Source organism: Panonychus citri, unplaced genomic scaffold (assembly GCF_014898815.1).
Source record: "Panonychus citri isolate SS breed McGregor unplaced genomic scaffold, ASM1489881v1 Contig00077, whole genome shotgun sequence".
NCBI classification, from domain to species: domain Eukaryota; kingdom Metazoa; phylum Arthropoda; class Arachnida; order Trombidiformes; family Tetranychidae; genus Panonychus; species Panonychus citri.
In genome coordinates, this window is record NW_026515482.1 from 2,108,498 (window position 1) to 2,129,993 (window position 21,496).

Below are 21,496 nucleotides of genomic sequence, written 5' to 3' on the forward strand. Positions count from 1 at the left end.
AGCTTAATTGTTGGTTTAATTGTTGTAGACAAGTTAAATTGTTTAAGATTCAGTTTATTACGATTAATTATATTATTTTGTTTTCTCATAATAATTTTCATGAGAGTCACGAGGAAGTAAATTCGAACTCTCGAATTTAGAACTTTTCGAATTTTTTTGTTCTAATTTATAATTTACTTTTTCCATCTCTCTAATTACAACTAACTTTTTTGTTAATTTAATTGTTATAAGAAGAAGATAAAGTTTCAATTTTGTTTAATTAATTTCAAGGGATTCTCACTAATTGTGATACAAATTAAGGTAAAAGTTTAATTGTTATTAAACCAATTGGTTAATAATAATAATCAGAAAGAAAATTTAAAATAATTAGACTAATTAACTTGGAAATGTTTAGAATTATCAACTAAATTGATTAAGAAAAGTGTTTAACTAAATCAAAACAAGTCAATTTTTTGCATCAAGTTAATTGTTACAACTTGAATTGGATTTAAATATCAATGATGATCAAAAAGTAAATATAAATCACAATCAAAAAGTTTCCATCATTTAATCATGATAGTGAAATAATTGTGTTGATTTATATTGTTAACAATAAGTAGATTGTTAATAATATGATCGAACTGAATTAGATTAATTTTTCTCATTGTTAACATTTGGAATAAAAAATCTAATGCTAAACTAATGATATTAAATCAACTTGTTGATTAACTAACAATAACTTTTGATTGTTGGAAAAGTATTTATAACAATCAAAAGAGGATTTAATTTTTTTTCTCCTGATAATTTTGTTTACAATTTCACTTTCAATTAATTTCTTGATTGTTGATGATAAAGACGATCAAGAATCAGATTAGTTGATTTTTTTAATTTGATTATTTTGGTTCAATTGATTGTTTGTCAACTTTTTCTTAATGAGAGACTTGATTAATCAATTGTTAATGAAAATGTTTCAAGTTTGGCTGATGAGATTTCAATCATTATTAACTTACTACTCGACTTTTGTTAAATTATTAATTTCGCTAATTAACTGATCGGTCAAATTAAAATGGTTGATTAGCCAGTGGTCAATTATTCATTCAAATGGTCATCTAACTCCTTGGCGATTCAGGTAATGTCAAATTGTGATCAGTGTTTATGTCAAGGCTTAAGATAAGGTTAATGAAGATGACGACTAGGATGATAAGGTCTTTCTCTCTCTCTCTCTCTCTCTCTCTCTCATTTTATCACGATTTATCTTCCTCAATGGAGCCTTGAGAAAAGGGCGCTGAGGGTTGGAAAAATACACCGACATTTTATCCGATTATCGAAGATGATCTTAGTCAATTTTAGCCTCTTACTCCCTCATCCACTTACACCTTCTCACTCTAAACTTGTCATCTCTCTCAATTTCATTCTCATCTTTAAGATCATTTTAGTTCATATTTGTTTCCTAGTTAGTTCATTTCGATCATAATAAGTGGTCACTTTGATTGAATGGTGAATTTCGATCGAGTAGATGTCATCATAATCTCTCCATCAGTTGTCGATATTGTCCAACATCCATTGGTTCTGAATTATCACTTGGTTTTCTCAACGATCCATGAAAATCATCCTCGAATCGCCATCGAATTGTTTGTGTTGTTTAATCCACAAGTTGATCCTGATTTTTTTCGATTTTCAATTATCATCATGGTGGCAAATAAGAGAAACATGATACAATTACTTGGAGCTGGAATCATTTTATCTTCTATTTTTATCCAAAGTAAATATTATTCTTTAGATTTTTTTTTCTCCTCTTTTCAAATAAAGAATTTTATCTTGCTCGTGAAATTATTCCATAAGTACATGATCACATGTTCCAACAGTTTTCTTAACATTGAACTTGATCATTTGTATTTCTCTATTTTATCTCCAATCAAAAGGTTCCTCTTGTTCGGCCATCTCAAAATCTGAACTTCGTAAAGCCGTAATTTTGTACAATCTTCAAACGGATGCACTTCGAGCCAAACTAATGGATAAAATTGATGTTTGTTCACAGCATAATGAAGAAACAGCAGCAAAATCTTTAAAATCATCTCTGGAACTGTTGATTAACCGCCAGGAGACATTTAATACAATATTTTCACAACCATTTTCTTTTGCAATGAAAGACCAACTATTACAAATGGCGACGAAAACATCGATCTCGGTGAAAAACTCAACAAGAAGCTTCAAGTGTTAGCATAATCCAAATACTAATCCAAGTCTTGATTCCGTTCGTGGTCTTGAAAAAAAGGCTAAAATTGGCTTTGGATTGCTTGTTCTCGAAGTGTTGACCATTTGGACTCTCCTTCATTGATTTAAAATTGCCAATGAGTGTATTTAATTTTCCTACATTAGGACTAATCACATGTAATCAAAATTTTCTCTATTAGAACTACCTCAAAATCATATTTGTTTACTTTTCTTTACACCGCATAGACTTGACAATCGTATTATCGTTTTTTGATTGACTTTCCTTTTTTAATTCACGAATTGATGGAACCAGAATTATTTGATTACGACAAAAAAATATAGATGACAGAATAGGGAATGATGATGACAGAATGGACAAAAATTCACACAACTAAGCGATATGAGATGTATCTTCCAGCAATTTCACTGGGCCTGTTAATTTTGACAACCTAAAAGCACAAGGAAAATAAACAATTGGGTAAATATGGATTCACTTAAATGTTGACGGGAATAAGTTGTTATTACCTGTCCTCGTTTGAGCCCATAATAACGGGTGACTGGATCACTGGATACTTACCAGTAGGATCGTCATTGTGAGCAACCAGTACAATTAAATCACTTCTGGCTGGATGTCTTTCACTAAACACAAGCATAAAGAAAATACAAATTAGAAATCAATTCACAAATAGAATAGAAAATAAAACATATTCTACCTTGGACGATCACCGAATTGCTCTTTAAATTGCTCCAATGTTTGGTCAAGTTCGTCTTGAGTAACTAGATAACCTTTATCATGGCAAAGCTAAAAAAGTTTTTTTAAAAAACAAGAGAAAGAATAAAACTAAAAAAATGGAAGGATTAGAAAAGAACAAAATTAAATTGAATTAGAAAAACGAATGTTTCAATCTCGTTTACTTACCTGCATGATTGTTTTACGAATCCTCCATAGATTATATGTATCAGCTTCATCATCCATATCGAAATTAGATTAGTAATTAAAAATTAATCGATAATTAAACCGAAAAGAATCAACAAAGAGATGAGAATTGTTACCACGCTTGATACAAGAAGTAGAGTTGTTCCGAATCGGAACTTCCGATCTGAAAAATTGATCGATCAGATCGATCTTTGAGAAAGAAAAATTGATCGATCTCAACTTTCAGAAAATCGATCACCTGAAAAACAACGTGATTTTCGATAAAAATTCAAAACTCAAAAAACTAATTAATAAATTGATTAAAACTGATTGATAAGTATATTTGCAAGCAAGCAACCCATACTAAGGGATCCCGAGAGGAAACTAATACTAAAGTGAAGGTTTTACTTTTACTTAACACTTTATTTAAATTGTTTTGTTGAGGTTAGTAATTAAACGGTAATTTGTGAATTAAGGTGGGGGAAAAATAGAGGTTAACAGAGGTTGAACAACTTTAGAAAATGTAGAGAGAGTAATTAAAGATTGATTAACAACTTAACAACTAACTTGAAGGACAATTGAATGGCTATTTATATCTTATTATATTTAACCATTTCTTTCCAAAATGTTTCATTATCTTTTCTCTAATTAGAAGTTCTAATGACTTTTTCGAAACTTTCCAATACTTTTCTTTTTGTTCCATCTTGATCTTTGGCTTGATTTGATTCACTCGATTGATTTTTATAAGATTTACAACAATGTAAAAGGGAGATTGTTTGTTGAGGGAAAAAGGTCCTTTTTCCTTCAATTAAACAATTTACAACAATTAGAAAAATAGTTGGGAGAATTTACAATTAAGATGTTGATTAATTGTTGAATTACAATTTGAATTGTTGTTTTCTCTTTAGTGAAAAAGGTCCTTTTTCTCTTTAGATGAACAACAATTGGATTATTAATTTGATTAATTTTGATTAACAATTTAAGATGATGATGTTGATTATTTGAGAAGTTGATGGACAATGAGATGATTTGTTGGGAAAAAGGTCCTTTTTCCTAACAATCAGGCTTTTTCTCACTAATTGTTAAAGGTGAGCTTTAATTAGCTGGTGATGATTAACTATTGATAAGGCACTGAATCACAGGTAAAGAGTTAAATAACACCTTCTCTTTCACTTTAGCTTTTTGTCTTGGGAAAAGGTCCTTTTCTCTTGACAATTTGGCTAATTAACTCTTGATTTAACTTGAGATGATTAAAGGGGTGTTAATTGTTACAATGATTACAATAGTTTAAATTACAATCAAAATCAAAATTTTCTCACAGTTGATTTAATTATTAATTGGCTGACTAATTGTCAGATGAGCTGTACCAGTTGGGGAAAAAGGTCCTTTTTCCCCAGCTGAAAGAAGCTTTTATGGCTAATTGAAATTGATTGAATTATAAATCTAATTGCTAGTTGACCTGTTAGTTCAATTTCTAGTTAAATTTTGATTTTGCTTACAATTAAGAAGATACAATCAATTGAATTTGATATTCACGGGAAAAAGAATTCACTTTGTCTTGAGGAAAAAGGTCCTTTTTCCTCTCGACTATTTGTCTCTTTTAAAGGTGAAACTTTCAATTTGTGGTGATTCAATTCTTAAGGATGAATTAACTTGAACTGAACTGAATTGAGTTCTTTGTTTTTCTTTCACCTTGTCAGGGAGAAAAGGTCCTTTTTACCCTGACAAGGTGACCTTTGATAACCAAAAGGGTCAATTTGAAGTTGGATGTGGTTAACGATGAGACGATGGTTATAGTGATTAACTCTTTTCTTTTGGAAATTATGGTTTCCAATCTCGGTGGGCAAAGTTTCACAGTTTTCTTTACGATGATATTGTAGTTGTTGTGGCGACTCTTTTGGAGATTTCAATCTCTTCACTGGCTCAGTCTTGGTGACAAGGTCCTTGTCTCCTTGACTGAGTTGGTTTCGCTTTCTTTGAATTCAATTTGAATTTGTTGTATCTTGTATTCGATTGATTTTCAATCGTTTTCTTTCTTGGCTTGTCAGGGTGAAAAGGTCCTTTTCTCCCTGACAAGTCAAACAGTTACACACAATTTGATTTCTTATCAGGTTGTTTGGTGAATCTTGTTGCCAATGGTGGAATAGATTTCAAAGGTGAATTGAATTTTAGAGTTCTAAGGTGAAACACTTGTTTCCTCTTCCGAATCAACAAGAGGTGGAACAAGGTCCTTGTTCCTCCTCAAGTTGATCGTAAAGGAAAACAATTAACAAATAAAATGTTGAACATAATTAGATTGTAAAAATTTAAAACAAAAGAACATTCAATTAAAGGGTCAAAAACACAATGGCGACTTCTTTGCTTCCTAATTAACGAGAACAATGTGAGGGAGTTGTCATGGTAACAACTCGAGTTGACGCTGTGAGGGGGCGTTTGAACGCATTTGATTTTCAACGCTTGTTGATTACAGTTGTTTGATTTTTCAAGTTGATTATTGTTTTAATTAATTAATTAATTAATTTTGTGGTTGTTTTGATTGTTTCTTGGGGAAAAAGGTCCTTTTTCCCCTTGAACAATCAATCAACAAAAGCTAATTGTGTTGATCAATTCGATCTCAAGTGTTAATGGAAATTTTGAAGTGAATTTTAAATAGAATTTTAAAATGTAAAAGAATAGAAAATGTTAATATGAGAAGGGAAAGGAAAGAGAAGAGAAAGAATTTATATTTGAATCAATTGGTGATTAATTTGATGATTTGGATATTTGATTGGGGACAAGGTCCTTGTCCCTATCAAATGTCTTCCGTTGTCGAGTTTCCATCCCATGACTCTTTGTATATTCTTTTCTTTTGTAAGTTCTTTTCTTTTCTGGAACATTAGATGAAGCTGATGATTCACTTGTTGTAATTTGTTGATGATGAAGATGATCACTTTCACTTTCATGTTGATTTGATTCATTTTGTTGAATTGTTTCAATTGTTGTTTCAATTGGAATTGATTGTTGATTTAATGTTGATGATGATGATTCAGTTGATTCAGTTAATTGTTGTTCTTGTTGTGGTGGTGATTCCCCTGAGGAAAAAGGTCCTTTTTCCTCTGGTTCATCACCATTGAACACAACAGTTGTTTCACTTTCGTCGTCACTAATTTCGACTTCAGTCTCACTGTCGCACCAGTTTAACACTTTAGGAATTTCTTCCTTCTTTTCATTTGGTGTTGAGGTAGATTGTTGACTCGAGGAACAAGGTCCTTGTTCCTCTTGTTCAACTTTCTCCTCTTTCTCAATTGATTTGATTGATGGAAATTTGTTGAGAATGATGTGATAACATTTAGGTAAAGGTGCGATGATTTTCTTGATTCTTTCATAGTTAAACATTTTGATTTTTCTTGTATATACACAGATTAGTCTCGCAGTTGAATCGAAAGTATCTAACACAATATACTTTCCAGTGAATTTTTCTTTCATGAATGAAGGTCCAGTTGTATAAGGCACAGGCTTAACTCTGGCCAAATCTCCTCGTTGTAATTTAGGAACTTTTTGATTAAGATTTTTCTCATTAGCTGACTGTTGCGATTTCTCATCTAGAGTTGATTTAGCTTCTTTTCGGGCTAGGATGATATCGTTTTCGTTATACAAGGGGGTGATCTGAAATCTATTATGGATGATTGATCGAGGTTCATAATTGAAAAGGAGTTGGAAAGGTGACTTTCCAATATCGTTTTTAATTGAGTTGTTGTAACTGAACATGAGAGTTTGTAGATGAGCATCCCATTCATATGCTCGTTCAGTGTACATTCCCATTCGGGTTTTAATCTCTCGATTTAACCTTTCCACCAACCCATTAGTTTGTGGATGATAAGGACTAGAATTGATTAATTTGATTTGGTTGAGTTCAGCGAATCTCTTAATTTCTATTGAGGTGAAAATTTTACCATTATCTGATTGGAGAATTTTCATTCTTCCAAATTGATTGATTATTGATTCAAGAAAGTTTATAACGTCCTTACTATTTCCCTTTTTAAAAGGTTTTGCCATTCCATATCTTGTGAGAGTATCAGCAGCGACCAATACTACGGTATTACCAGTTGTTGATGGGGTGAACGGGCCAATCATGTCGATTTGGATTCGTTCCATTGGAAAGTCAGCGACTTTCATACCTTTACATTTACCTTCTTTAAACGTCTTTGGTTTAAAGATTTGACATTTTTCACAAGCAGCGACTTTCTGTTCGATGATCTTTTTCATCTCAGGGAACCAGAAATCTTGTTCAATTTTTTGTAGAGTCGGTTTCACACCGAAATGACCAGCTTCGATTGCTTCGTGGTATTGATGAAACACAGGGTCGATTAAAGAATCGGGAAGGTAAAATCTTGAAGATCCATCCTTTCTTAACCTGAATAGAATACCTTCTCGATATTCATATTCCTTTTTCATTCGTCCTAAATCTAATTCGTTTTTGATTAGTTTAACTCTTGAATCTTTTTCTTGTTCTCTTTTTAATTCGGACTCAGTTGATTGATTAACTTTGGGTTGTTTTATTACAGCCATTAGATTTCGACGTTGTTGGTAGTCGAGGTAGTCGAATTCTTGGACGAGACCTAAAAGGACCTTTTGGGTCTCGTCTTCGATGATTCTCATCTCCTCGAGAAGATCCATATCTTCTATTAAGACATCGTCTTTATCACAATTAACGTAGTTTAAATATCGATCGAAATGGTCATCTGCCATTTCACCTTTTTGACGATGAGCCCATTCATTTGAACGAGAGAAACAATCTGCAGGGTGATTTTCTCCCTTCAGATATTGAATCTCAAAATCGAATTCCGAGAGATCATGTTGCCATCTCATGATCCTTGGAACTTTGAATTGTGTTTTCTTTAATTCACATAACGCGTGATGATCAGTTTTTACGATGAATTTCTTGTGTCGCAGGTAATGAGCGAACTTTCTGCAAGCATGAACGACAGCAGCACATTCTTTCTCAGTCGTATGCCATTTATACATGTATTTTTGTAGTTTACAACCGAAGAAGTAAACAGGGTTCCATATTCCATCTTCGTCTTTTTGGGTTAATATACCACCAATTGCAACAGCAGAAGCGTCGACAAGCACTGCAGTTTCTCTTTCAGGATAGAAATGAGTTAAAAGACATTTTTCTGTTAATGATTCTTTGAGCTTTTTCCAGCTCTCTAAATGTTCGCCTTTTACTGAAAACGGAAGAACTTTGTATTTATTTTTGACTAATTCTTGTAGAGGTGCAGCGATTTTAGCATAATTTTCAATGAAACGAGAAAAGTAATTAAATAAACCAAGGTGCGATCTCACTTGATTTTGAGAAGTCGGAGGATCAAGGGCCTTGATCCTCTCGATCTTCTTTGGATCAGGTTTGATTGTCTTACCAGAGACCAAATGGCCTAAACAGACAATTTCCGTTGCTCCAGCTTGAAGCTTTTCGATACGATTTTTAAAACCAAAAATTTTTAGAGCTCCAATGACCTTTTTCATATTGTCACAGAGTTGATCAATCGATTTACCATAGATGACAATGTCATCGAAATAACCAAAGCAGCAAGTGTATTTGAGTTCTCCAAGAACTTTGTTGATTACCTCTTGAAAGTAAGAAGGTGCATCGGCCAGACCCATAGGTAGTCGCTTGTAACGGTAGCAACCATCTTCGGTCACGAAACTTGTTTTATCTCTTTCCTCTTCGGGAATTTCTAATTGATAGTAACCTTGAGCAAGATCTAATGTAGTGAAGTATTTGTTACCTTTGAGCTGATTAATAGCGTCATCGATATTGGGCATGGGGAATTTTCTTTTAGCAATTAATTTGTTGAGTTGAATGTAAGAGGTTACCATTCGCCAGGTACCATTTGGTTTAGGGACTACGAACGCTGGGGCTCCACCACCAACATCCGAATCTTCGACAATTCCATGCTCTTTAAATTCGTTGATTATTTTCCTCATTTCGTTCCTCATTTTCTCACTTGAACGAAAGGGTCGACACTTAGGAATCGCATTGTTACCAATGTCGATTTTAAATTTGGTGAATTCGGCCGGAACACAACCGAGGTCGAACTTGTTTGAGGAAAAAGATCCTTTTTCCTCTAACAAGACTTGATGAATTTGTTGTTTTTCAGCTTGACTAAGCTCTTTATTAATTTGTTGATACAATCTCTGATCGAGATTGTTGATTGTTTCAGGAAGATCAATTATCGTATCTTGAAACTCTTCAATTCTATTGATGAGTAAAGGTGAATCATCTTCGTAATGTTCACGGAAGAAGTTGATGTAATTAACACGCAATGTGTTAATTTGTAATAGTTTAGCTTTTGATTGTTGATTGATTGAATGATTAACTTTTTCACTTATCGATTGATGATCATTAAGTTTATTTTCACTATCACTCTGTTGATGAACTTGTGAATAATTTGTTGTTGAATGAGATGATGATTGATCTGGTGGATGAGTTTGAGGTCGGGTCCAAAGGTCCTTTTGACCCAACCTCACCAATTTACTCAGATCATAATTGGTGTTGTACCATGTTTGAAGCAGCAATTCAATTTCATTTAAATTAGGAATTTCAATTTTCAATTTATAAGCTTTATCGAGACTACCATGTCTCAATGAATAAGGCTTATTTAAACCATTGCGACAATTACCAAATGTGTCGCCTTGATGATGTTCTCACCAAGTAAAATATCGTTCGATAGACCATCTATCACATAGGCGGTTAAAAGCTTAGGTTCATCTCCATTGTAAACCTTTAACGGAACAAACCAATTACAGTTGATAATATTTTGATTAGCAGACTGGAACTTGAGGTTGTAGGGATACGCGAGCAAGTCCAACCTGACGGCAAGGTCCTTGCTTATCAGGGAGGTACATGCTCCGGTATCAAACATTCCCTCAATTTGGATGTTATTAATTTTAAAGGTGATCATTGGGTGACGGACTTTTTCCGAGGAACCATTTTTATTTTTATTAGCTATTAATCGCGTTGTATTAACGCTTCCATCACTAAGTTGCTCCTCAACTTCCACGTTGTTAGCCTTATTAGCGACAGAATTTTGGTCTCTTTTTGGTCTTTTATCGGGATACTTAGTCCAACAATCTTCTTCTGAATGAGTTGAGGACTTGCAGTGATTACATTTGGGTTTAGGATTAGATGATGATGAAGGTGAGGGTGAAGGTGATTTACCATTTGACCTCCAACCTGAATTTGAATTTTCTTGACCTTGTGAGGGTCGTAACCTTTTACTTTCCATTTTGGCTTTATTTCTTTGCCAATGACCAATCACTTTGGCCTTAATTGTTTCAATATCGAGATTGATAATCTCGGGAATTATTTCATTTTGAAGATAATAGGGTAAGGAAGATAACATTAAGAGGGCTAAGGTTTTACTTGAGGCCTCAGGATATACAATTTTCAGGAAGTTTCAATTTTCGGAAGTCTCTCGGATCGTAACGTGTATCATACCTTTCTGTACGGTGTTGTAGATCGCATCAGCTTTTTCACTTGATGTGATTGTTGAATTGATTAATTTTTCCTTCCACTCGTCGTATTGAATGAAGGGTGAAGATAAATTTAATTGTTCGGCAAATTCTCTTGCCTCATTTTCAAGAAGCACGGTCGTGTGCTCTATCCATGAGCCCTTTGAGGGGTCTAAGGTCCTTAGATCCCACTCCAAAGACTTGATAAAATCGGTAAACGATTGCTTCTCTTTGTTCGGCCATCGTTTCCTATCAATTCGTTTAAGGGCTTGTTGTTGAGCAAAACTCATTACCTTTTCTTTTTCTTGAAGGTTGAGCCTCTCTAGATTATTCAGCATGGTTGATTCCATCGCTGAATATTTATTAACCAACAATGTGGCTACTGTAGGGAGATCCAGATCCTCTTCGATCTGTTTCTTGGTATACGCTTTAAAACGCTCAATTTGGTAAATTTTATTTCTGATGAGGTTAGGAGCGACTCGAAATCAAGGCCAATTTTCCTTAACTCGATCCCGTCCATCCATTTCACTGGAAACTCTCGTTTAGAGTCGATTCCAAATTCAGGAGAAATTTCTTCTCCATCAAACATTTTCTGGATAACCTGGCTTCCCAGATTTCCTTTGCAGTTTATCATCGGATTTTGTGTTGGGTTATTTATACCCCACTCGATGGCAATGCCAATCAGTTCATTTCTGGTGATGTTTTCTTTTGATGATTTTGGATGAGTTGTCGGTGATTTTCTGTAGTTGTTTTCACTAAACATGATGAACCTTTTGGATATTTTATCCACTTTTCACTATTCACTTTACACAGTTATAGGTGTTACCACCGAAAACAATTGAAGGTTGAGTGTTAGGGAACAAGGACCTTGTTCCTCTAACACAACAGACTTAAAAGTGTCGGAATCGAAACAGAAGTTGAGCTTTTTGGGTAAACCGAAGCTCACTTATAGGTGTTTCTTTGAAGATTCTTGTAGGCCTAATGAAGAGAAACTTTCACTTTAGATCAGCAGAGGCATCTCCACCAATTTGATAAGTATATTTGCAAGCAAGCAACCCATACTAAGGGATCCTGAGAAACTAATACTAAAGTGAAGGTTTTACTTAACACTTTATTTAAATTGTTTTGTTGAGGTTAGTAATTAAACGGTAATTTGTGAATTAAGGTGGGGAAAAATAGAGGTTAACAGAGGTTGAACAACTTTAGAAAATGTAGAGAGAGTAATTAAACAATTGACTGATTAACAACAACTAACTTGAAGGACAATTGAATGGCTATTTATATCTTAATTGAGGGTTAACATTGAAGGTGATTTAACAATGGTCACGTGGGTAGATAAGGTAATGGGGGAAAGTTAATATATTACAAAGTGTGATGGCTAATACCCTTACACTGATTAATAAATTTTACTTAATAGATTCGTAAGACCCTTACGGTCGTCAATGTGACTGGGCAACCTCGAGTGTTGCCCTCAGCGGTCACATTTTTATTCAACCGCTTTGGAATACAGTCTTCTATAAATTCAGTCTTCTATAAATACAGTCTTCTAGAAATTCAGTCTCAAAAATTCAGTCTTCTAAAAATTCAGTTCTTTAACTTTTCATGGATCCGACTGAACAGAAAATACAGAGTAATAGGAAGGTTAGAAGATGAAGAATAAAATAAATAGATTAATCACCATAAACAGAGGAACCTTACTTAATTAAGAAATTAGACAGTTAAAACAGACAGTATACGAAAGAAAGAGAAAATTTTCAGCCTTTTTCGACCGCGAAATTTGAATTAGAAAAATCGAAATTGATCGATTTATTAGCGAAAATTGATCGGATCGATCGATCAACTGAAAATCTGAGATCGGAACAGCTCTAACAAGAAGAGAAAAGAAAACAGCTGATGAGTGTCACGTGATTTCTACAAAAAGATCTCTGAGTTTCTAGAAGATTTTGTTTTAGAAATTCAATCAACAACAATTTGTCTTAATTTCTTTCTTTTTTTAATTGTTCTTGTTAACTTTTGATTCTATTCTAATGTTCATCAGTGGTATTTAATTGATTCTCTGTTGAACGATTTTGAGATTGTTCTCCAAATCGGTTTTCTTTTTATTCTCTTTTAATTTGTTTGTGTCTACCAACGAGAAGATTTTTGGTGTTTTCTTTCTGTAATAAGAAACAATTGGAATAATTTTCTTCTCTTTTTCTCTCATCATGGTTAAATTAAGTGAATTATCTGATAAACAATTGGATCCCAGAGAATGTCAATATCGTTTAAATGGTAAAATTCGTAAAATTATATCAAAATGTTTGGATAAACAGGATGATCACGATGATTGTGATGTTGAAAATTCTCCGAATTCTGGTCATTAATGTCACTTCTAGAATCGCTCGACTTTATTTCATAGCCCAAATTCAATACCTTAAAATATCTCTTGTTCCGATAATGATTATCCTTTCACATGAATAAGTTACTCTTTGCATTAAACGGGTACAGACAAAGACAATTTCCATGAAAGTTTTCATCAATCTAATAATTGAATTGCTAAGCATTTCATCGGATGTGGAGAAAAATATTAATTGAGTTTGATTGGCATCATCACATATAAAGATACACATAATAAAGATTTAGCTTTGGATAAATTGAAAACAATTATGGACCAAGAGGAAGGAAATAAGCAAATGGTTTCTTATGATGATCTTACCGAGATACATAAATGTTTACAACATTTAGATTCAACATATCAACTGTTTTTCTATCAACTATTGGAGGAAACAAATACAATCATCCCAAAGAACAATAAAGCACCAGAATTAAAGGCTCGATTGGCTCGATTAAAGTGTGAAGCCGCAGCTAAAGAGTATAAAGCGATGACCGATGGTATTAACCTGGTACCTTCAAATTCAAAGCAAAATCAGGCCTCAGCTAATTCAATCAACGAAGTGAGACAAATTAAAACTCTAATCACCGCCTTAATCAATGGAGTTATGGTCGTTTTTTGTTCATTCTTTTTCGTTTACAAAGCGGTTGAATATTCACTTCCACAGCCTAACATCAATACCCAAATTCTGGTCGCTATTATTGTAATCGTTGATCTTTATTGCATAGCCCAACTTCAATACCTTAAGATATCTCTTGTTCCGCTAATGATTATCTTTTTTTACATGAATAAGTTAATGTTTTTATCAAACAGGTGCTGATATTCATTGACAAAGACAATTTCCATGAAAGTTCTCATCAATCTAATAATTGAATTGCTAAGCATTTCATCGGAAGCGGGGAAAAATATTAATTGAGTTTGATTGGCATCATCACTTGATTATTTTCATGTTAATTTTAATGTGAAATCAAATTGAAATGTTGCTATTGCTTTTCAATTGTTTAAGCAATATTGTTTATCCATAATTACCAATTCATCTGTCACTTTCTCCATGACAAATAGTTTCACATGATGGTTTTATAATGAATTCGTCATAATTTAATGTCAGTTTTGTTTAACTGTAAGTCGCATATAAGTTATTTGTTTCACGAAAAGTAATCGAAGGTTCCAAGTGTAATCATTAGAGATGAGATTAAATTTTCACACATGAATCACCTGTGAATATTTATTTTATATATAAACGAATCAGTTTCTGTACAGTATCAAAATATCATTTGCTTTTAATACGAAGAGTAGTATTTGAGAAAGTAAAAAATTAAAATGAAAGTTTTCATTGTGACTTGTTTCCTCTCTTGCGCTTTCATGGCCTCAGGTAAGCAAGAAAACTTTGGTGAGTTTTCAAGTTTAATCGATCGTACTAACTCTATGCTTTCTTGCAGCTTACCCACGATTCAGTGGCGGTTTCTATGGTGAATCTGAATTTGGGGCAGTTGACGGTGGATTTAGTAGTCTGACTGGTGGACCAGGATATTTTGATCTATATTCTGATGGCGCTTATGGTCAAAACTCATTTCACAATCAGCAACAATTGTTTCAAGAACAAGCCCGAGCTGATGCCTTAGCCGAAGCTCAAGCGAGAAGACAAGCTGAAGCCCAAGCTTTCACAGGTAGAGCTAAAACACTAGGAAAAGTTCAAACTAAAGCTTAATCAAGAATCAAGAATCAATTTAGTATCAAGACAAATTTAATTAATTGATTTTAATTTCACGATTATTTCGAAAAATCATTTTTCGAAAATGTCTTACAAGGTAAAAAAATGTACACGACTGACTAACTGAGTAAAAAACCCCTGAAACCTAACTGAAAATTTCAATAAACTGAGCTTCCAACATAAATTGACATTTCTCTTTTTGCCATCTATTCCACCATACAAAGTACACGTGTTCATCTTGGTTTGTAAGTATAATAACTCAATGACGCTGCATCGCGATGCAATCGAGAAATATGATTATAAGAAGTGTCCTGTCATTTTAACTATGTTATCTATTGAAATGGTTATCTGACTAGCTAGCAACTGTTATCTTCTCCTGATTATCATCAACTGCGTGCATGATTTAAAAAGGGTTGCAAACTCAAAGTCTTTGGTTGCATATGTGAACAGGAACTAAGATCCTTAATCATTATCAATGATACTGATAACATGATAATCTATGTGATTTTACATCTAATCATCTCCTTTTCACAGTTATCCTCATCTTCATGCATTCAATTAGACTCTCTCTCAAACTTGATTAATTAACTTCAATTGATAAAACATCAACAGACGTGCTATTAATTTTGTTTCGCGTTTTTAAAATGACTAATTGTCAATCAACGGTATTAACTGCTTTGTAAACGAAAAAGAATGAACAAAAAACGACCATAACTCCATTGATTAAGGCGGTGATTAGAGTTTTAATTTGTCTCACTTCGTTGATTGAATTAGCTGAGGCCTGATTTTGCTTTGAATTTGAAGGTACCAGGTTAATACCATCGGTCATCGCTTTATACTCTTTAGCTGCAGCTTCACACTTTAATCGAGCCAATCGAGCCTTCAATTCTGGTGCTTTATTGTTCTTTGGGATGATTGTATTTGTTTCCTCCAATAGTTGATAGAAAAACAGTTGATATGTTGAATCTAAATGTTGTAAACATTTATGTATCTCGGTAAGATCATCATAAGAAACCATTTGCTTATTTCCTTCCTCTTGGTCCATAATTGTTTTCAATTTATCCAAAGCTAAATCTTTATTATGTGTATCTTTATATGATGATGCCAATCAAACTCAATTAATATTTTTCTCCACATCCGATGAAATGCTTAGCAATTCAATTATTAGATTGATGAAAACTTTCATGGAAATTGTCTTTGTCTGTACCCGTTTAATGCAAAGAGTAACTTATTCATGTGAAAGGATAATCATTATCGGAACAAGAGATATTTTAAGGTATTGAATTTGGGCTATGAAATAAAGTCGAGCGATTCTAGAAGTGACATTAATGACCAGAATTCGGAGAATTTTCAACATCACAATCATCGTGATCATCCTGTTTATCCAAACATTTTGATATACAATATTTTGATATATGTAATTTTACGAATTTTACCATTTAAACGATATTGACATTCTCTGGGATCCAATTGTTTATCAGATAATTCACTTAATTTAACCATGATGAGAGAAAAAGAGAAGAAAATTATTCCAATTGTTTCTTATTACAGAAAGAAAACACCAAAAATCTTCTCGTTGGTATAAATTGATTGAATTAGCGTTGACCTGATTTCGATTTGAATTTGAAAGGACCAGGTGCATAACATCGGTCATGGAAGGTGCAGCAAGTCGAATCTTCAGAGGGAAAGAAGTTCGAGCTCACAAATACCCTTGGTTAGCATACATTCGGTGAGTTTTTCATTGCTCTCATTACATTTTCTTTGCCATGGTCATCAATAACAATGAATTAATCTTTTCAGATTATATTCCAAAAGCAGTTATAGACCATTCCCTCAATGTAGTGGTTCTTTGATCGATGAACGACATGTAATCACCGCTGCTAATTGTCTCGTCGGTAAGAATGGATTAGTCTTCGAACCCTCAGCTATTGATGTTTTCCTTGGTAGAGTCAAGTCTGTCTCGGAGAAAACTAAAGCCACTACCGTCTCAGAGATCTGGGTTGATCCGGACTTCAATCCACAAGATCTTTCCAACGATTTCGCAATCTTGACTCTTTCCGAGCCCGTTAACTTCACTCAGCAAATCGCACCGGTCTGTTTACCCAACAGCGAAAATGAATTGATAAAACTCACAGTTGCAGGGTGGGGAGCCACAACTTATTATTCTCCCTCAAGTGACAATCTTTTGGAAGTCGACGTTGATTACTTGACCCGTAAGTTGACAATAGTTAATCTTTGATCTGTAAAATAACGTTTTCTACCTTGAATGATTTTAGCTGACCAATGTAACGATATCAAGACTGATTACATAATGAACCAAAATGGTTTACCTCAATCTATGAAGGGCCGAATGCGAACTCCCAAGGTTCGTGATACTCTCATGTGTGCCATCAACAAGCAAACAAAGGGTGACACTTGTTCTGGTGATTCTGGTGGACCTCTTATGTTCAAAAATGCTACCGGTCTCAATTATCTTATGGGTGTTGTTTCTGGCTCATGGACAGAATGTGGTACAAGTGACGACACCGCTGGTCTTTACACTCGAGTCTTGCGCTATCAAGATACCATCAAAAGTATCGCTCCAAACGCTTGCTGGAAGGATTAACAGAGCGAATACATTATTTAGTCTTTTCCGATTGTATTGAGAATCACTTGGAAAATCTAACGTTAGCTAAATGTATTCCAAATGAGAGAAAGTAATAAACTTTCGGTATATTATTTATCCTGAGTGATTTCAAATTTATATCAACAATTTAGATTCGATCAATTACTAAGAATGATAACTGTATCAAAGTAGATACAACTAGAAAATCAAAAAGAAAGAGACACAGAATAGTTTCTCACAGTGAATCTTAAAGAAAGACAATCAGTGCATAATTATTACATTCATAATCATTGAAACAAGTGCAGTTTTGGGATATGTTTATATAGCCTCGAAAATTAAGATCGACTACACTCTTAAATGGAGATACACATAGAAGTGGTATCTTATCAATTTAGTAATGAATTTAAATTGAAAATAAATTGCGCATCTACATCTAAAAGTGTAGTCTATCTCAATTTTCGAGGCTGTATTATGTTATTACTCTTTGGGTACAAGTATATGAGATCACATGTTCCAACAGTTTTCTTAACATTGAACTTGATCGTTTGTATTTCTCTATTTTATCTCCAATCAAAATGTTTCTCTTGTTCGCCCATCTCAAAATCTGAACTTCGTAAGGCCATAATTCTGTACAATCTTCAAATGGATGCACGTCGAGCCAAACTAATGGAATAAATTGATGTTTGTTCACAGCATCATGACAATTTCACAGCCTTTTTCTTTTGCAATGAAAGACCAACTATTACAAATGGCGACAAAAACATTGATCTCGGTGAAAAACTCAACAAGAAGCTTCAAGTGTTAGAAGAATCCAAATAACTAATCCAAGTCTTGATTCCGCTCGTGGTCTTGAAAAAAAGGCTAAAATTGGCTTTGGATTGCTTGTTCTCGAAGTGTTGACCATTTGGACTCTTCTTCATTGATTTAAAATTACCAATGAGTGTATTTAATTTTCCTACATTAGGACTAATCACATGTAATCAAAATTTTCTCTATTAGAACTACCTCAAAATCCTATTAGTTTACTTTTCTTTACACCGCATAGACTTATCGGCAATCGTATAATCGTTTTTTGATTGACTTTCCTTTTTTAATTCACGAATTGATGGAACCAGAATTATTTAATTGTGACATAAAAATATAGATGACGGGATAGGGAATGATGATGACAGAATGGACAAAAATTCACACAACTAAGCGATATGAGATGTATCTTCCCGCAGTTTCACTGGGCCTGTTAATTTTGACAACCTAAAAGCACAAAGAAGATAAACAATTGGGTAAATATGGATTCACTTAAATGTTGACGGGAATAAGTTGTTATTACCTGTCCTCGTTTGAGTCCATAATAACGGGCGACTGGATCACTGGCTTGAATCCTCATAAGTTGATTTTCTTTCAGTTTGTAATTTGTCAAAAGCTCAGATTTCTCTTCGGGTGTCAAGACAACGTGCTCAGGTACCAACTGAAAAAAAAAGAAAACAAGAATTATGTTATTTTCGAGATGAAAGAGATATTTGAACCCTACAAAACATACTTCATGTTCAGTGATATTTATTAGTAATTCCGATTCCAAGAATTGTTCCAAGATATATTTAGGTGCCATGTCTGATAAAGCTTGTTTAGCACTTGGTGTCATTCCCATTTGGACAACAATAATTGCTCTGGAAATGTTTTCCTCTTGCATCCGTTGGCAATAATTTTTTACCGTCTTGATACCAATTTTAGGTTCATCGGGGAAAAATACGAACATTTGATCTATGCATGAAAATAAAGAGAACAAATTGAAAATTGTAACCAAAAAGATTGACAAATTATAGAAAACAATTCACTGGATACTTACCAGTAGGATCGTCATTGTGAGCAACCAGTACAATTAAATCACTTCTGGCTGGATGTCTTTCACTAAACACAAGCACAAAAGAAAATACAAATTAGAAATCAATTCACAAATAGAATAGAAAATAAAACATATTCTACCTTGGACGATCCCCGAATTGCTCTTTAAATTGCTCCAATGTTTGGTCAAGTTCGTCTTGAGTAACAAGATAACCTCTATCATGGCAAAGCTAAAAAAACAAAAGAAAGAATAAAACAAAAACAAAATGGAGGGATTAGAAAAGAACAAAATTAAATTGAATTGGAAAAACGAATGTTTCAATCTCGTTTACTTACCTGCATGATTGTTTTACGAATCCTCCATAGTTTATATGTATCAGCTTCGTCATCCATATCGAAATTAGATTAGTAATTAAAAATTAATCGACAAATAAACAGAAAACAATCAAGAAAGAGATGAGAATTGTTACCACGTTTGATACAAGAAGAGAAAAGAAAACAGCTGATGAGTGTCACGTGATTTCTACAAAAAGATCTCTGAGTTTCTAGAAGATTTTGTTTTAGAAATTCAATCAACAACAATTTGTCTTAATTTCTTTCTTTTTTTAATTGTTCTTGTTAACTTTTGATTCTATTCTAATGTTCATCAGTGGTATTTAATTGATTCTCTGTTGAACGATTTTGAGATTGTTCTCCAAATCGGTTTTCTTTTTATTCTCTTTTAATTTGTTTGTGTCTACCAACGAGAAGATTTTTGGTGTTTTCTTTCTGTAATAAGAAACAATTGGAATAATTTTCTTCTCTTTTTCTCTCATCATGGTTAAATTAAGTGAATTATCTGATAAACAATTGGATCCCAGAGAATGTCAATATCGTTTAAATGGTAAAATTCGTAAAATTATATCAAAATGTTTGGATAAACAGGATGATCACGATGATTGTGATGATGAAAATAAAGATTTAGCTTTGGATAAATTGAAAACAATTATGGACCAAGAGGAAGGAAATAAGCAAATGGTTTCTTATGATGATCTTACCGAGATACATAAATGTTTACAACATTTAGATTCAACATATCAACTGTTTTTCTATCAACTATTGGAGGAAACAAATACAATCATCCCAAAGAACAATAAAGCACCAGAATTGAAGGCTCGATTGGCTCGATTAAAGTGTGAAGCCGCAGCTAAAGAGTATAAAGCGATGACCGATGGTATTAACCTGGTACCTTCAAATTCAAAGCAAAATCAGGCCTCAGCTAATTCAATCAACGAAGTGAGACAAATTAAAACTCTAATCACCGCCTTAATCAATGGAGTTATGGTCGTTTTTTGTTCATTCTTTTTCGTTTACAAAGCGGTTGAATATTCACTTCCACAGCCTAACATCAATGTCCAAATTCTGGTCGCCATTATTGTCACTTCAATCATCGCCATTGCTGAACTTTACTTCTTCATCAGGGTTATGTGAATACACCCACGAATCTACCCAGAGAATTCCATACACTTAAATGTCTTCTAGTCTTTAATTCATGGAAATAATTGATTCGTTTTCCCGATGGATTTCATGATAGATTCATAAGATTGGACTTTCTTTCTCGTTCTTCTAAAGAAAGGAACAATTATAACTCTCACCATGATAAATTTTCCACCCTGATTCTTAAAATTCCATTTCAATGTTAATTTATTCAAGAAGAAAATTCTGAACCTGATTGTTCATAAATTCACTTTCTCCATGATTATTGTGATGGTTGTTTATTTGGACAAGCGATCTAATTGAATCACTAATTTTACCTCTTTAATCTTGGTTTCATTCACCTCACCATGAAATTATCATTTTCTTATGAATCAACTTAATCATCGCAAAGATTTTCCTTCAATCAATCAATCAAACAATTCAAGATGACTTACAATATTCAAGTAATGCAGCAAACAAACAAAAAACAAGAAGCCTCACCAATCATGTTGAAAAATTGTAAATCAAATCACAATTAACTTGATGATAATAATGATGTATCATCATTTAAATTTCATCTAATCAATATTAATCTTATTATTATTATATTCATTCATTGCCCTATCAGTTTAAAGTATTACATGTAATAATAATAATACAATTGAACATTGATGATCAGCTAATCATGAATGAATATTTCCAATTGATTAGTGTTAATTGTTCAATTTTAACTTAATTATTCATGGGAGTGCAAATTAAATCTATCCGGTTGAAAAGTTATTTACACAAAATTAATCGACAATCAAACTTAATCACAATTAACCTTAACCTTTACAACTTTCTCTTAACTCATCAATCAACCTAATCAATTGATTTCTCATCAATTGACCTTAATTACTACGAGAAAAAAAA

At 33.3% G+C, this 21,496-nt stretch overlaps 7 protein-coding genes across 7 annotated transcripts; 4 read left to right on the forward strand and 3 right to left on the reverse strand.

The window, feature by feature from the left end:
- Nucleotides 1–1,422: 1,422 nt before the first annotated feature.
- LOC128386951 (DNA-directed RNA polymerases I, II, and III subunit RPABC1-like) lies at nt 1,423–3,258 on the reverse strand. Its single transcript, XM_053346067.1, has 4 exons — nt 3,113–3,258; nt 2,907–2,995; nt 2,719–2,832; nt 1,423–2,642 (listed from the first exon to the last, which is right to left on the reverse strand). The coding sequence occupies exons 1-4, from the start codon at nt 3,167–3,169 to the stop codon at nt 2,585–2,587; spliced, it is 318 nt and encodes a 105-aa protein (XP_053202042.1). The 5' UTR covers nt 3,170–3,258; the 3' UTR covers nt 1,423–2,584.
- Nucleotides 3,259–12,493: 9,235 nt separating this feature from the next.
- Nucleotides 12,494–13,809, forward strand: LOC128386952 (uncharacterized). Its single transcript, XM_053346068.1, has 2 exons — nt 12,494–12,931; nt 13,226–13,809. The coding sequence occupies exons 1-2, from the start codon at nt 12,808–12,810 to the stop codon at nt 13,792–13,794; spliced, it is 693 nt and encodes a 230-aa protein (XP_053202043.1). The 5' UTR covers nt 12,494–12,807; the 3' UTR covers nt 13,795–13,809.
- Nucleotides 13,810–14,169: 360 nt separating this feature from the next.
- LOC128386836 (uncharacterized) lies at nt 14,170–14,855 on the forward strand. Its single transcript, XM_053345932.1, has 2 exons — nt 14,170–14,346; nt 14,414–14,855. The coding sequence occupies exons 1-2, from the start codon at nt 14,295–14,297 to the stop codon at nt 14,680–14,682; spliced, it is 321 nt and encodes a 106-aa protein (XP_053201907.1). The 5' UTR covers nt 14,170–14,294; the 3' UTR covers nt 14,683–14,855.
- A 485-nt stretch (nt 14,856–15,340) lies between these two features.
- On the reverse strand, nt 15,341–16,188 carry LOC128387033 (uncharacterized). The gene is made up of 2 exons (XM_053346169.1): nt 16,113–16,188; nt 15,341–15,774 (listed from the first exon to the last, which is right to left on the reverse strand). The coding sequence occupies exons 1-2, from the start codon at nt 16,186–16,188 to the stop codon at nt 15,341–15,343; spliced, it is 510 nt and encodes a 169-aa protein (XP_053202144.1).
- Nucleotides 16,189–16,337: 149 nt separating this feature from the next.
- LOC128386851 (venom protease-like) lies at nt 16,338–17,290 on the forward strand. The gene is made up of 3 exons (XM_053345953.1): nt 16,338–16,414; nt 16,486–16,898; nt 16,962–17,290. Exons 1-3 carry the CDS (start codon nt 16,338–16,340, stop codon nt 17,288–17,290), a joined length of 819 nt encoding a protein of 272 aa, XP_053201928.1.
- A 1,068-nt stretch (nt 17,291–18,358) lies between these two features.
- On the reverse strand, nt 18,359–19,626 carry LOC128386869 (DNA-directed RNA polymerases I, II, and III subunit RPABC1-like). Its single transcript, XM_053345974.1, has 6 exons — nt 19,466–19,626; nt 19,271–19,359; nt 19,134–19,195; nt 18,828–19,048; nt 18,618–18,755; nt 18,359–18,541 (listed from the first exon to the last, which is right to left on the reverse strand). The coding sequence occupies exons 1-6, from the start codon at nt 19,520–19,522 to the stop codon at nt 18,476–18,478; spliced, it is 633 nt and encodes a 210-aa protein (XP_053201949.1). The 5' UTR covers nt 19,523–19,626; the 3' UTR covers nt 18,359–18,475.
- Nucleotides 19,627–19,728: 102 nt separating this feature from the next.
- LOC128386868 (uncharacterized) lies at nt 19,729–21,364 on the forward strand. Its single transcript, XM_053345973.1, has one exon. It carries the CDS (start codon nt 19,946–19,948, stop codon nt 20,597–20,599), a length of 654 nt encoding a protein of 217 aa, XP_053201948.1. The 5' UTR covers nt 19,729–19,945; the 3' UTR covers nt 20,600–21,364.
- Nucleotides 21,365–21,496: the final 132 nt, after the last annotated feature.